Below are 14087 nucleotides of genomic sequence, written 5' to 3'. Positions count from 1 at the left end.
AGGATTCCCATTGGCTGGGAGCGATCGCGAGGGGGGGGCCACGATCGGATGGTCTCCCCCTCGCCTCCCGACGCTCCCAGTCAGATGCCGACCGCCGCTGGCACCGGGGGGGGGTCCGATCGGACCCCCCGCCCGCGGGAGGCAGATCACGTATATATACGTGATTCTGCCTGCCCGTGCCATTCTGCCGACGTATATCTACGTTAGGCGGTCGGCAAGTGGTTAAGCCTCCATGGCAGAATCTATATGGCCATGATGTTTAAATCTAGATCCAAACTAACCGGTGCATGATCTGAAAACAAATTTGGGTCAATTTTTGTGTCTCGGACTCTATCTAGGTCTTTTTGAGGGAGAAAAAAATAATTGATTCTTGAATATGATAAATGGACTGAAGAAAAAAAAGTATAATCTCTAACATTAGGGTGTTGTAAGCGTCATACCAGATGGAGAAGATGTAATTCTGCCTTTAGACGCTTTAGATAGGAGAATAATAGGTGGGATACCCTCCTTGAGACACCCATAAGTGGATCATATACAAAATTAAAATCCCCTCCTAAGACTAATACCCCATCGCTATTCCAAAATCAGGGGAACTAATGTCCTTAAAAAAAGCAACTGGTTTGAATTTGGAAAATACACATTGACCAATGTTACCCGGCACCAATCACACCCTGAAAAATCAAGAATCTACCTTGCTCGTCAGTAATATACGTGCCTAGCGACCATGGAGCAGACCTTGCTATAAGCATACTAACTCCCTTAACCTTCGAAATTGGCGATGGGCTATGATATACCACTGGATAAGCTCTATTACTCAATTTTGGGATCTTTCAAGCACAAAAATGTGTTCTGACTCTGCATCTTTGTCAAATCTCTGAGTAATCTAGACCTTTTCTCTTGGACATTAAGTCCTTTCACGTTAAGAGAAGTTAACCTTACCGGGGTGGTTGATTGTGCCTGGGGGGGAGCATCTGCCATGGTTCCCCCTTAATAAGATTGAAAAGTTATGGGGGGGGGGGGGGTGGAGGGGGAGGTACAGCCAAGAAAAAAAAAAAAATAACACACACAATTCTCCCAACCTAGCCCAATGGGACTAGGAGAAAACCTATTTGGGGGTGTGCCTATGGCCTGCTGTGCTGTCTATACTGCTACAGATAACCAATGTTATAATGCTTTCTCCTCCTCCGAGGGCCTTAATGTTATATAATTACCTCCCGGCATATTGATAGTAGCTGAGGGTCTAAATAATAGCAATAACCAACAAAACACACAGAAGAAAAAAAAAAAAAAAAGAAAAAGGGGCATCACCCCCCCACATTCAAGTAAGATCCAACCAGTTAGGAACTTGGATAGGTTCACACCCCAAAAAGAGAAACAGGTCCTGTAGTTGGTCCCAAGTGTAAAGTAGGAAGGACTGATTGTCTCTCTTAACCCTCAGGTGAAAAAGGTGTCCCGAGGAATATGTGGCTCGAGATGCTTTAATCTGGTCTAAAAGTGGACGCAGTCAACCTCTCATCCGTCATGTATTCCTTGAGATATCCGAGAGGATCAGAATCCGCATATTCGATCTGGCCCAGCTGCCACGCTTGGCGCATAATCTCATCCTTTATATTAAAAAAGTGTATGCGACACAGAACGTCTCGTGGACCTAACCCCGATGACTCCTATATGGAGTGACTCGGTGTACTCTGTCTATTATAAGTTCTACTAGCAGGGGTTTTCCCAAAATGTTATTACAGATAGAATGTATCGTAGGTCCTAATTCTGCATCTTCAACATTTTCAGGAATACCTCTAAAGCGGATATTATTCCTTCGATTATGGTTTGTCAGATGATCTACCTGGAGTAGCATTGAGGTAAACTTTTTCTGTACTACAGAGTTTGATGTTACCAAATCATCCATATGCGAGTTTACCTTTTCTACTTCAGATTCTAGGTTAGAAACCCTAGTTTCCACCATAGCTAACTGCTCCCGAACCTCTGATATCTCTTTTTGTAGGGCCCCTTCTAGACGCTGTGCCACAGCTTCCAAGTCACCTCTACTTGGTAATAATGCTAGATCCTGTTTAGTAGGGAGTGAAAGCAGTATAGCCCTTAAGTCAAGATCTTCTGTCCCTGAATGACTCGCTTAATTGAGCAGAATTTGCAGGTGCATCCATTCCTCTATCCAATTGTAAGTTGGCTGTACTCTCAATCTCACCTACAGATATCGAGGCACATTATTGGGGATCAATAGCGGTATATTCAGGTACAGCCAATGCTGCAATCGGAGCAGCAGCCGTATTGAGAGGGACAGCAGTATTGTGTGGAGACAGGTCCTCCCCGGAGTAACCGGCAGTATCTGGATCCCTGGTATTATTCCCTATATAAGTTTGTAAGTCTACTGGGTGCATGCTTGAGTTACCCGCTGGGTTTATTCTGTCTCTCTCCTCCATTCATTGCACACTAGTGATGTTATGGCCAGTAGAAGAAGTTGGCGCTATGGGTGGTAGACTCTCTAAACCACCCCAACCACCAGAATTCTCCACAGTAGCCATGTTGGAGGAAAGAGTGGTGCCACTGTTGCCACTATTAGTTCCTGTTTCTGGGTCGTTCCCTAGCCCCAAGTTCCCCTCCACCACTCCCTCCATACTCCGAGGGTCTCTTGGAATGTTTCTATGTTCTATCTGTTTTCTATGTCTATTTCCAGGGGGGTTTCTAAGAGTATTCTCATGGTCCGTATGGTTCTCCATATCAACACTCTCCGCAGAGGAGCCTACTGGTTCAGCGTTGCGAGTACTGCGAGTATTTCGAACTATTGCGGAGGAAGGGGTTACTTTGACTTTTGTTTTTGTTTTTGCTGAGATAGGAATGGAAGTAGAAATGGAGGCAGGCTTAGAAGTGGAGGTAGATGCAGATGGGGAGGAGGACATATATCGATATAGACTATTTGGTCTAGATCAGGGGTGTCCAAACTTTTTTCAAAGAGGGCCAGATTTGATGAAGTGAACATGTGTGAGCGCCGACCATTTTGCCGGACATTCTGTAAACCATTAAAATTTGGTCTAAGTGTGTTCGTCCAAGCACTAATACACTGCCCAACAATAATTCCCCTGCCTTTGTGGCTGTGTGTGGTGAAGAGATGAGCTCGGGCATGATATTTGGATATTTGTATTTATTAGCGTATAACACGCACCTTCACTTTAAGACGGAAGTTTCAGGAAAAAAATCTTAAATTTTAAATAAAGAACTGTGAAGCAAAATAAGGGTCAGTGCCAATCAATGCAGCATAACCAGTGCCCACCTGCAGCCTCACCATTGCCATAAATGCAGCACTCCCGTTCCCCTAAATGCAGCAGCACCCCCATTGCCCTGAATGCAGCAGCACCCCCGTTGCCCTGAATGCAGCGGCACCCCCGTTGCCCTGAATGCAGGAGCACCCCCATTCCCCTGAATGCAGCAGCATCTCCGTTGCCCTGAATGCAGCAGCACCCCTGTTGCCCTGAATGCAGCAGCACCCCCATTGCCCTGAATGCAGCACCCCCTTGCCCTGAATGCAGCACCCCAACTGTCATAAATGCAGCACCCCCATTGACACGAATGCAGACTCACCATTGCCAACAGTGCAGCCCGATTCATGTCCTTCTGCAGCCTTGGAGGAGACAGGGAGGGGGCGGGACGTGTGCCAACAAACATACAGGAGAAACTCCAGTTTTCTCGGCAGCCTTTTTAATAGAAAGTCCTGCCTCCTATGATGGACAGAACAGTCGTCCAATGGCAGCACAGGAGACGGGACTTCCTTTTACAGAGGTGGCCTTGTAAACAGGAAATACTCCTGTACGGCACCTGTCCCGCCCTTCCCTGTCCCCTCCAAAGCAGGGGATTGCCGTGGATTACATCCTGCTAAGTCAGCCCTCTGTCAGGGGCCATTCTTTCCAGCAGCGTTATAGCTTTCTAGAGGGGCTTTTAGAGAGCTGCCTGCGGTGATTGTTGCCTAGCTGCTTGTATATCTTTTGTGGTCCCCGGAGCTCGGGAATTCGTTGGGGGCCACAAAAGATATACATGTCAAAATGACCAGGTGGGCCGGCCGAAACCGGAATGCGGGCCGCGATTGGCCCACGGGCCGGACTTTGGACATGCCTGGTCTAGATAATTTAGGCTGCTTAGCTACTTCTCCTGCGATTTGTCCTACGTACTTTCTGCCCATGGTCATAACTTCCTTAATAGGTCAAATACCGGCCGAATGGCTTTCCCATATTAAATCATTTAACATTAATCCTGTATTACAAATAGTAGTGGACCCAAACCTGGGCCTGGACTGGACTTGACTGAACTGGACTGAACTAGACTAGGCTAGGACTAGAACCAGTCCAGACAGATGAGACCGAACTGGTAAAAAAAAAAAAAAAAAATTGAAAACGTATAGATACAGATATAAAGATCTATACCAAAAAAAAAAGGCAGCAACTAATACTAGCTAATACTAAATATACTAAAATATCTTATTGCTAGTACTGCTAGTTATGGCTGTGGCTACAATATTACACCAACAATGGCACTGGCAATAGTAATGGCAATGGCAATAGCAATAGCAACAGCTATAACTGCAAAAACAACTGCAAAGATAACTACCACAATACAACAAAGACCTAGAAAGTGACCTATACAATAGCCTGTGGACAAAAAAAAACTACAGTCAACAGAATCTATAACAGTTCCAAGATAGAAAGTGTATATCGTATTGTATATTAGCATGTATATTAGCATATATTATGCATTGACGTGACCAATTCCTTCCAGTATAGGGTCAACAGAGGAGGAGCCAGAGGACAGAGGACCAGGATGGCAAATATGACCTATTCTAAAAAGTTTAATATTTTCTTCTCCAAAAGTTCTCTTAAAAGAGTTTGTTACCTTCAGGAGACCCAAATCACAAAGTTCAAGAGAAGACCAGCACAATATTTTGAACGCCATGAAGTGAATCACAATGGAGGGCCTGCATAGGTAACATTGAAACAAGGGCAGTAGGCATTAGAGGCTAAGGGCCCTTTCACACCTATTCATTGCGGAAACATTGCACAAACAAGTGCTTTACAGTGTGCTACTGCAATGCATGGCATTTTGAATGACACCTGAATGCACTAATGCACTAATGCAAAGCACCTACACTACAGCGCAGCATGAAATACGGCATGTGCGTTGTGGTACACTGTAAAAAAAAATGGTACATGCCTGTTTTTTGTATATTGTGGTGCTTTGGTAGGTTATCCAAATGAATAGCCTGTATTAATGTATCTCAACTTTATGGGGTGGGAAAAAGGAACACATTATAGCAAGAAGTATTTAGGCAAATGCTATGCCCCTGCATTCCTCCAGTAACACGAACCATGAGGATTATTGTGCAAAAAATTATTGAACAACTACGGTACTTGTCGATCAGCTGCCACAGTTGTACTGCGGTAGGTAGGTAAAAATCTTTAGGGGGCATGGCGTGACACCAAACCTGATGCGCGTGGCCGGCGGCCACAGTGACAGCCGACCACCCGCAATCGCTCCTCAGAGAGCCAGAACGGTGATCTGTCAATGCAAACAGACAGATTCCCATTCTGACAGGGGAGTAGAGAGAGATCTGCTGTTCCTAGTGATCAGGAACAGCGATCTCTCTCCTCTAGTCAGTACACTCCCCCCACAGTTAGAAACACCTCCCTAGGGAACACTTAACCCATTGATCACCCCCTAATGTTAACCCCTTCCCTGCCATTGACATTTATACAGTAATCAGTGGCTAATTGTAGCTCTGTATAAATGTCAATGGTCCCAAAAAAGTGTCCGATCTGTCTGCACAATGTCGCAGTCCCGATAAAAATCACAGATCGTTGCCATTACTAGTAAAAAATAAAAATTACATAAATCTATCCACTAGTTTGTAGACGCTATAACTTTTGTGCAAACCAATCAATATATGCTTATTGCGATTTATTTCACCAAAAATATGTAGAAAAATACATATTGGCCAAAACTGATGAAGACTTTTTTTTTGGGGCTATTTATTATTAGGGATGAGCTCTATGTTCGAGTCGAACGTAAGTCCCATGCCCTAACCCCTCTCTTGTTTAAAGTTCTTCAAGTAATACATTTCAAAAAGACATCCCCTAGACTGAGTTATTGGAGCCGGTGTGCATAGACTGGTATTTGTGATGCTGGGCAGCCTCTATACTATTTGGGAAGAACCAACTATTACCAGTGGCGCCTACAGGGGTAGATCTACACATGCAAGGGTGTCTCAATAGGTTGCTGCAAGAGAACAACCAGCCTAAACTGGAATATAGGCAAGTATCAAAAGGTAAAGCTTAGTAAGTGTTTATATCAGCTGCTTAAAGTTCTTAAAAAACTTAGGGTTCAATATCACTTAAAGGTAAGTCAGTGACTAAGTAGTGAACCAAGGATGAGCCCCAAAGCCTTATTTCTAAAAAGAATTAAGTACTGTTTGCTTGCATATGTGTCTTCTGACCTATGGGGATTGATTTACTAAAACTGGAGTTTGCAAAATCTGATGCAGCTCTGCATAGAAACCAGTCATCTTCCAGTTTTTTTTTTTGTCAAAGTTTAACTGAACAAGCTAAAGTTAGAAGCTGTTTGGCTGTAATGCAACGAATTTTGCACTCTCTTTGAAAATGAATCCCAAAGTGTCGTAGGATAAAAGTTCTTTTTTTTTTTACACAGCAATCTTGTCTAATGTGTGATCCAGGTTACTTTCTAAACAAGTATTGTCACAACATGCAGTAATACCAGAGAAGTAGGTATAACTTTTGGCAAATATGAATTCCCTTTGATAGGCTAGTACAGGCTTGTATACAGTACTCAAATCTAAAGAAGCTTTAAAGTAGAATGAAAGAATAAACTTTTTTTTTTTACATTTTGCATACAGTAAGGGAGAGTTATAACCCCTGCCAGTTTTTTTTGTGTCCCATTTGGGGGAGATTTCCCTTCACTTCATGTCCTATAGCCAAACAAGAAGTTAGAAGAGATCCCTCCAAAGTGAGATAATCACTTGTTGTTACCAGATTGCCAGAACTAGTGACCCCTTTGGAAGTTTTCACCTTTTTTACTGTTCTAAACACATTCAACTTCACCTTCAGTGATAACGTTAAACATGACAAATAGAGAGGGTGAATCATCCTAACTAGGGCACATATAGCAATAAAAACCTGACAGGGGGTCCAATCCTTTTCTACTACCCAATACAAAAAAAAGTTTTGTGTCTAGTTATACTTTGTATTTTTAAAGCCAAAGTTTTGTTCTGGTTACTGTTGTCTCTGGGACAGACAATAGTAAAAAAAAAAAATTTTAATAGTACATCTGCCCCCTGAACAGGCGGTAAGGGGAAATCTTTCGATAGGGACACCTCTTCTGGGGACAACTATCTAAGAAGGGATTTTCACCCATTTCCTGTTGTGTCTCCAAGGCAGGAACTTGAGAAAAGCCTCCCCAAAGGTACACACAGTGAAAAAAAAAACTGACAAAAAACAAAGGTTTCACTCATTCACTACATTACTCAAAATGGAAAAAAAAGTTTTGACTTTAGATATACTTTAAGCCTATTACTGTACATATAGTTTGGAGCTTTGTCTCAGTGCCAGGAGCTCATTCACACATTGATATGCTTCCACCAAATTACTACCCTTATATATGCCATTGACTAAATATTGGCATTTGTCCATTTAAAGGCACTCTTTGTTGTCTCACTGGGGTTGATTTACTAAAACTGGAGAGTGCAAAATCTGGTGCATCTGTGTATGGTAACCAATCAGTTTACAACTCCAGCTTGTTCAAATAATCTTTGACAAAAAAACCTGAAAACTGATTGGTATCTATGCAGAGCTGTGCCAGATTTTGCACTCTCCAGTTATAGTAAATCAACCGCTCTGTCTCTTTGTTTACATGTACTGCAGGGAAATGAAGAATGAGCTAGACAGCAGCTGCTTGGAGTAAAAAAAAGTGCAATTTTAATGTTCAGATAGAGGTGAGTTTAGAGGACGCCCAAGCTAATATATGGGCTTGCATCTGTTACTTTGCCCTAAATTTAAAGTGAACCTAACAGGTCAAAATATAGGAGCTGCCACTGCTGGATTTTTTTTATGGTAGAGGTTCTTAGCTCCTATTCCAATCCTGGCTTTACCACCTTGAGAGTCAGTGACCTAGAAGTAGCAAGCAGCATCAGACTTCAGTCTTTGTATACTGCATGTTTTCCCAAATCAGTAACTTACAAGTAGAAAAGTTAGAATCAGTAGGAAATGTTCCATTTTGAGTAAAACTGTGGTCTCTCTTCAGCTGGTCTACCACCTTGTTAGCATTCACATGTCCAAAGAAATAGACACACCACACCAGACACTCCAGTTGCTTAGAACTTTATTGTTCCATTGAGAACTGCATATGTCTAGATGGAGTGGAGAGACCCAGGTAAATTAAGTGTATTTTAGAACAATAAAGTTTTAGGTAAAGTGTCTCGCGTCAGGACCCAATTCTTTAGAACATGTATGACGACCCCAGAACACGCACCTTCAAAAACAAGGCAACGATGAAGGTTCCCTATTAATTTCATACATTTACTTTAGAGGCATTAGTAGGCAGGACTCTTCAGGCACTCATGGTTCCAGCTCCAGCCTGCTACCAGTATTTGCATCTTATTAATAATAAATAAAAGGCTGGAGACTACGTACGTGGTTTAGTTGACTTTGTTTCATCATTAGCTGTTGAAGAAAAATAACAATATTTTAGATAAAATAAAGTAGACATAGATTCAAAGAATGTAAAAGGATCCTAGTGTCACATTTGCTTTATCGCTTTCTATATGTCATCTAGATTTCCATCAGCCTGCTTTGCTTCTAACAGAAATGGCCACCCTACTACCTAGCAATTTCTGTGACTCAAAGTGCATGTACAGCTTCATTGCAACTAGGGATGAGCCGAACACCCCCCGGTTCAGTTTGCAGCAGAACATGCGAACAGGCAAAAAATTTGTTCGAACGCGCGAACACCGTTAAAGTCTATGGGACACGAACATGAAAAATCAAAAGTGCTAATTTTAAAGGCTTATATGCAAGTTACTGTCATAAAAAGTGTTTGGGGACCCGAATCCTGCCCCAGGGGACATGTATCAATGCAAAAAAAAGTTTTAAAAACTGACGTTTTTTCGGGAGCAGTGATTTTAATAGTGCTTGAAGTGAAACAATAAAAGGGAAACATTCCTTTAAATTTCGTACCTGCGGGGTGTCTATAGTATGCCTGTAAAGTGGCACATGTTTCCCGTGTTTAGAACAGTCCGAGAGCAAAAGGACATTTCTAAAGAAAAAAAAGTCATTTAAAAGTACTCACGGCTATAATGAATTGTCGGTCTCAGCAATACACATAAAAGTCATTGAAAAAAATGGCATGGGATTCCCCCACAGTCCATTACCAGACCCTTCGGGTCTGGTATGAATATTAAGGGGAACTCCGAACCATAATTAAAAAAAAAAAAAATGCGTGGGGGTCCCCTCTAATTCCATAGCAGACCCTTCAGGTCTGGGATGGATTTTAAGGGGATCCCCGTGCCAAAATAAAATAAAATGGCATGGGGGTCCCCCCAAAAATCCATACCGGACCCTTATCCGAGCACACAACCTGGCAGGTCGCAGGAAAAGAGGGGGGGATGAGAGAGCGCCCCCCCTCCTGAACCGTACCAAGCCACATGCCCTCAACATGGGGAGGGTGCTTTAGGGTAGCCCCCCAAAGCACCTTGCCTCCATATTGATGGGGACAAGGGCCTCATCCCCACAACCCTTGCCCGGTGGTTGTGGGGGTCTGCGGGCGGGGGGCTTATCGGAATCTGGACCCCCAGATCCTGGCCTCCCCCCCTGTGTGAAATGGTAACGGGGTACAAATGTACCCATACCATTTCACAAAAAAAGTGTGAAAATAGTAAAAATGACATGACACGGCTTTGGAACAAGTCCTTTATTAAAAAATAAAAAATAAAACTGTCCCACGAAGTCTTCCGTATGACGCATCTTCGCTTTGACAGTTCTTTTATAACTGAGGGCGGGGCCACAGTAACGCACGGGGACATCCCTATGGCTTCCCCGTAGCGTCAGAGGGGAGCGGGGCCAACCCCAAAGCACCCTCCCCAAGCTGAGGGCATGTGGCCTGGTACGGTTCAGGAGGGGGGCGTTCTCTCGTCCCCCCTCTTTTCCTGCAGCCTGCCAGGTTGTGTTCTCGGATAAGGGTCTGGTATGGATTTTTGGGGGGACCCCCATGCCATTTTAAAAAAAATTTTGGCACGGGGTTCCCCTTAATATCCACACCAGACCTGAAGGGCCTGGTATGGAATTTGGGGGGACCCCCACGCAATTTTTAAAAAAAAATTTGGTTCAGGGTTCCCCTTTAATATTCATACCAGACCCAAAGGGTCTGGTAATGGACTATGGGGGAATCCCATGCCGATTTTTTCAATGACTTTTATGTGTATTGCCGGGACCGACAATTCATTATAGCCGCGAGTACTTTTAAATGACTATTTTCCTTTAGAAATGTCATTTTGCTCTCGGACTGTTCTAAACACGGGAAACATGCGCCACTTTACAGGCATACTATAGACACCCCTCAGGTACTAAATTTTAAGGAAAATGTCACTATTATTGTTTCACTTTAAGCATTATTAAAATCACTGCTCCCGAAAAAACATTGTTTTTAAAACTTTTTTTTGCATTGATGCATGTCCCCTGGGGCAGGACCCAGGTCCCCAAACACTTTTTATGACAATACCATGCATATAAGCCTTTAAAATTAGCACTTTTGACTTCTCCCATAGACTTTTAAAGGGTGTTCTGCAGCTTTCGAATTTGCCGCGAACACCCCAAATTGTTCGCTATTCGGTGAACAGGCAAACTCCAGATGTTCGAGTTGAACTTACGTTCGACTCGAACATCGGGCTCATCCCTAATTTCAACACACTTGTCTGACATTCAATTCACATACAGCCTCAGGGGGGGTCAAAGAAGATACAACAAAATCTGTCTTTGAACATATGATTTGTAGGTTTTCTTTAATGTGACACAAAAATTACATTTTTCAGTGTAAACCCTCTGGTCCTATATTCTATTTTACTTTACCACAGGCACATATTGCTCTATGACCTATTCTAAAAAAAGTTTAATATGTTCTCCTCCAAAAGTTCTCTTAAAAGAGTTTGTTACTTTCAGGAGACCCAAATCACAAAGTTCAAGAGAAGACCAGGAGCAGAATATTTTAAACGCCATGAAGTGAATCACAATGGAGGGCCTGCATAGGTAACATTGAAACAAGGGCAGTAGGCATTAGGCTAAGTTTCTACTAGTGCGACTTTTCATGCGATTTTGGACTGAAAAGTCACATGACAAGTCGTACCCCATGATTTCCAATGAGTACTGTTCATATCTGTGCGACTTCAAGTCGCAGCGACTTCAAAGTAGTCCCTGGACTACTTTCATCCCACTTTGATGCGACTTGAGGTCCATAGACCTCAAGAATACACAGTCATTGCTTCAAGTCGTGGCAAAAAATCACGGGAAAAAATCACGACAAAAAATTGCGGCAAAATCGCGCGACTTTGGGGACGCGTGTAGTAATAGTGGAAACATAGCCTAAGAGGCTAAGGACCTTTTCACACCTATGCATTGCGGAAACATTGCACAAACAAGTGCTTTACAGTGTGCTACTGCAATGCATGGCATTTTGAATGACACCTGAATGCACTAATGCAAAGCACCTACACTACAGTGCGCCACGAAATACAGCATGTGCGTTGTGGTCCACTGTGAAAAAAAAAATGGTACATGCCTGTTTTTTGTATATTGTGGTGCTTTGGTAGGCTATCCAAATGAATAGGCTGTATTAATGTATCTCAACTTTATGGGGTGGGAAAAAGGAACACTTTATAGCAAGAAGTATTTAGGCAAATGCTATGCCCCTGCCATTCCTCCAGTAACACAAACCATGAGGATTATTGTGCAAAAAATTATTGAATAACTACTTGCTGACCAGCCGCCGCAGTTGCGGTAGGTACTGCGGTAGGTTGGCACGGCTGCACGAATCGCTGTCGTTGTCAGCTTTAAAAAGCTGTAGGGGGCTCAGCGTGACACCGGACCTGATGTGCATGGCCTGCGGCCACGATGTCCGCCGGCTACCCACGATCGCTCCTTAGAGACAGATCCCCGTTCTGACAGTGGAGTATAGAGAGAGATCTGCTGTTCCTAGTGATCAGGAACAGCAATCTCTCTCCTCCTCTAGTCAGTACACTCCCCCCACAGTTAGAAATACCTCCCTAAGTAACACTAAACCCCTTGATCGCCCCCTAATGTTAACGCCTTCCCTGCCAGTGACATTTATACAGTAATCAGTGGTTATTTTTAGCTCTTTATAAATGTCAGTGGTCCCAAAAAAGTGTCAAAAGTGTCCGATCTGTCTGTGCAATGTCGCAGTCCCGCTAAAAATCACAGATCACCGCCATTACTATTAAAAAACAAATAAATAATAAAAATGCCATAAATCTATCCCCTATTTTGTAGACGCTATAACTTTTGGGCAAACCAATCAATATACGCTTATTGCGATTTATTTTACCAAAAATATGTAGAAGAATACATATTGGCCTAAACTTTTTTTGGGGATATTTATTATTAGGGATGAGCTCGATGTTCGAGTCAAACCTAAGTTCAACTCGAACATCGAGTGTTCGCCTGTTCGCCGAACAGCGAATACTATAGGGCGTTCCTGGAAAATTCAAGCACTGCCGAATGCCCCATAATGCACTGCGAGATCGCAGTGCATTGCTGTATGATGATTGGCCAAGGGTGCCTTTGGCCAATCGTGGCTCAGAAGGACTAAGTCCACGCCGCACACTATATAAGGCTGCTTACATAGCAGCTGCGTTTAGTGTTCTTGGCGTGGCCGGAGGCGAGATAGCTTGAGTTAGATTAAGCAGGTAGGTTATATAGTTAGTGGCAGTGTATTTGATATATATATACAGTCAGTCTAGTATATATATATATATATATATATATATATATATATATACATACAGTATATATATTCTGCATTCAGTGTAGCGTATATATACAGTGCATTCGGCGGTGTACAGTATATAATACACCTCAGGTGGTGTATCAATAGATATAAATACAGTCTAGTATATATATATATATATACTCTGCATTTAGTGTAGCGTATATATACAGTGCATTCAGCGGTGTACAGTATATAATACACTTCAGGCGGTGTCTCCATATATATATATATATATATATATACAGTCTAGTGTATATATATATATATATATATATATATATATACTCTGCTTTCAGTGTAGCCTATATATACAGTGCATTCAGTGGTGTACAGTTTCTAATACACTTCAGGTGGTGTACACAGTATATAATACAGTGTAGTGCGGTGTTACAAAAAAACCCCATCATGTCCGGAAGGTCACCAAGGAGAGGCAGACGCTCACAGACCACTAAAAGAGGGCAAGCAGCCTCTGTGTCTACAGTCAATAGTGGTGGTCGTGGATGTGGTGCATACTCTGTAGGTGACCATGGGGCACTCCTTTTTTTCTGCTGCTGGCCATGTTATTGAGCCACAACATGCAGAAGAGTTAGAGGAGTGGATAACAAAGCCGTCCTCATCCTCCTCATCCTCTGTCACCCAGGCCCAGAGTAGTTTGCCTTCCAACGCAGCTGCCAAAGTGGCCTATTTCACCAGCTTCTTGTCCACAGTTACTCCTTCCGTAGCCTCGCCATCATGCACAGAGGAGTACCCAGAATTATTCAACCACAGTGTCGGTTACATGCAGCTGGAGAATGCACAGCGATTTGAAGGCTCTGATGTTGGTTCCCAGGTTGAGGAAGGGAGTAACGTGAGTCTAGAGCAGGGATCTCAAACTGGTGGCCCTCCAGCTGTTGCAAAATTACAAGTCCCATGAGGCATTGCAAGGCTGACAGTTACAAGCATGACTCCAACAGGCAGAGGCATGATGGGACTTGTAGTTTTACAACAGCTGGAGGGCCGCCAGTTTGAGACCCCTGGTCTAGAGA

General features: G+C 43.1%; 1 protein-coding gene across 4 annotated transcripts in view; it reads right to left on the bottom strand.

The window, feature by feature from the left end:
• LOC141112213 (uncharacterized) overlaps positions 1 to 14087 on the bottom strand; it is a 189119-nt gene that overhangs the window by 40182 nt on the left and 134850 nt on the right. For 3 of the 4 annotated variants that reach the window (XM_073604812.1, XM_073604814.1, XM_073604815.1), the window contains one exon: positions 8700 to 8729. The exons of the other annotated variant lie outside the window; for it this stretch is intronic. In XM_073604812.1, the coding sequence (XP_073460913.1) occupies positions 8700 to 8729 (30 nt within the window). The remainder of the gene's footprint in view (positions 1 to 8699; positions 8730 to 14087) is intronic. 4 annotated transcript variants of the gene reach the window in all.

The sequence above is a fragment of the Aquarana catesbeiana genome, linkage group LG11 (genome assembly GCF_042186555.1).
Source record: "Aquarana catesbeiana isolate 2022-GZ linkage group LG11, ASM4218655v1, whole genome shotgun sequence".
Taxonomy (NCBI): Eukaryota; Metazoa; Chordata; class Amphibia; order Anura; family Ranidae; genus Aquarana; species Aquarana catesbeiana.
This window is presented reverse-complemented; position numbering and strand designations above follow the sequence as displayed.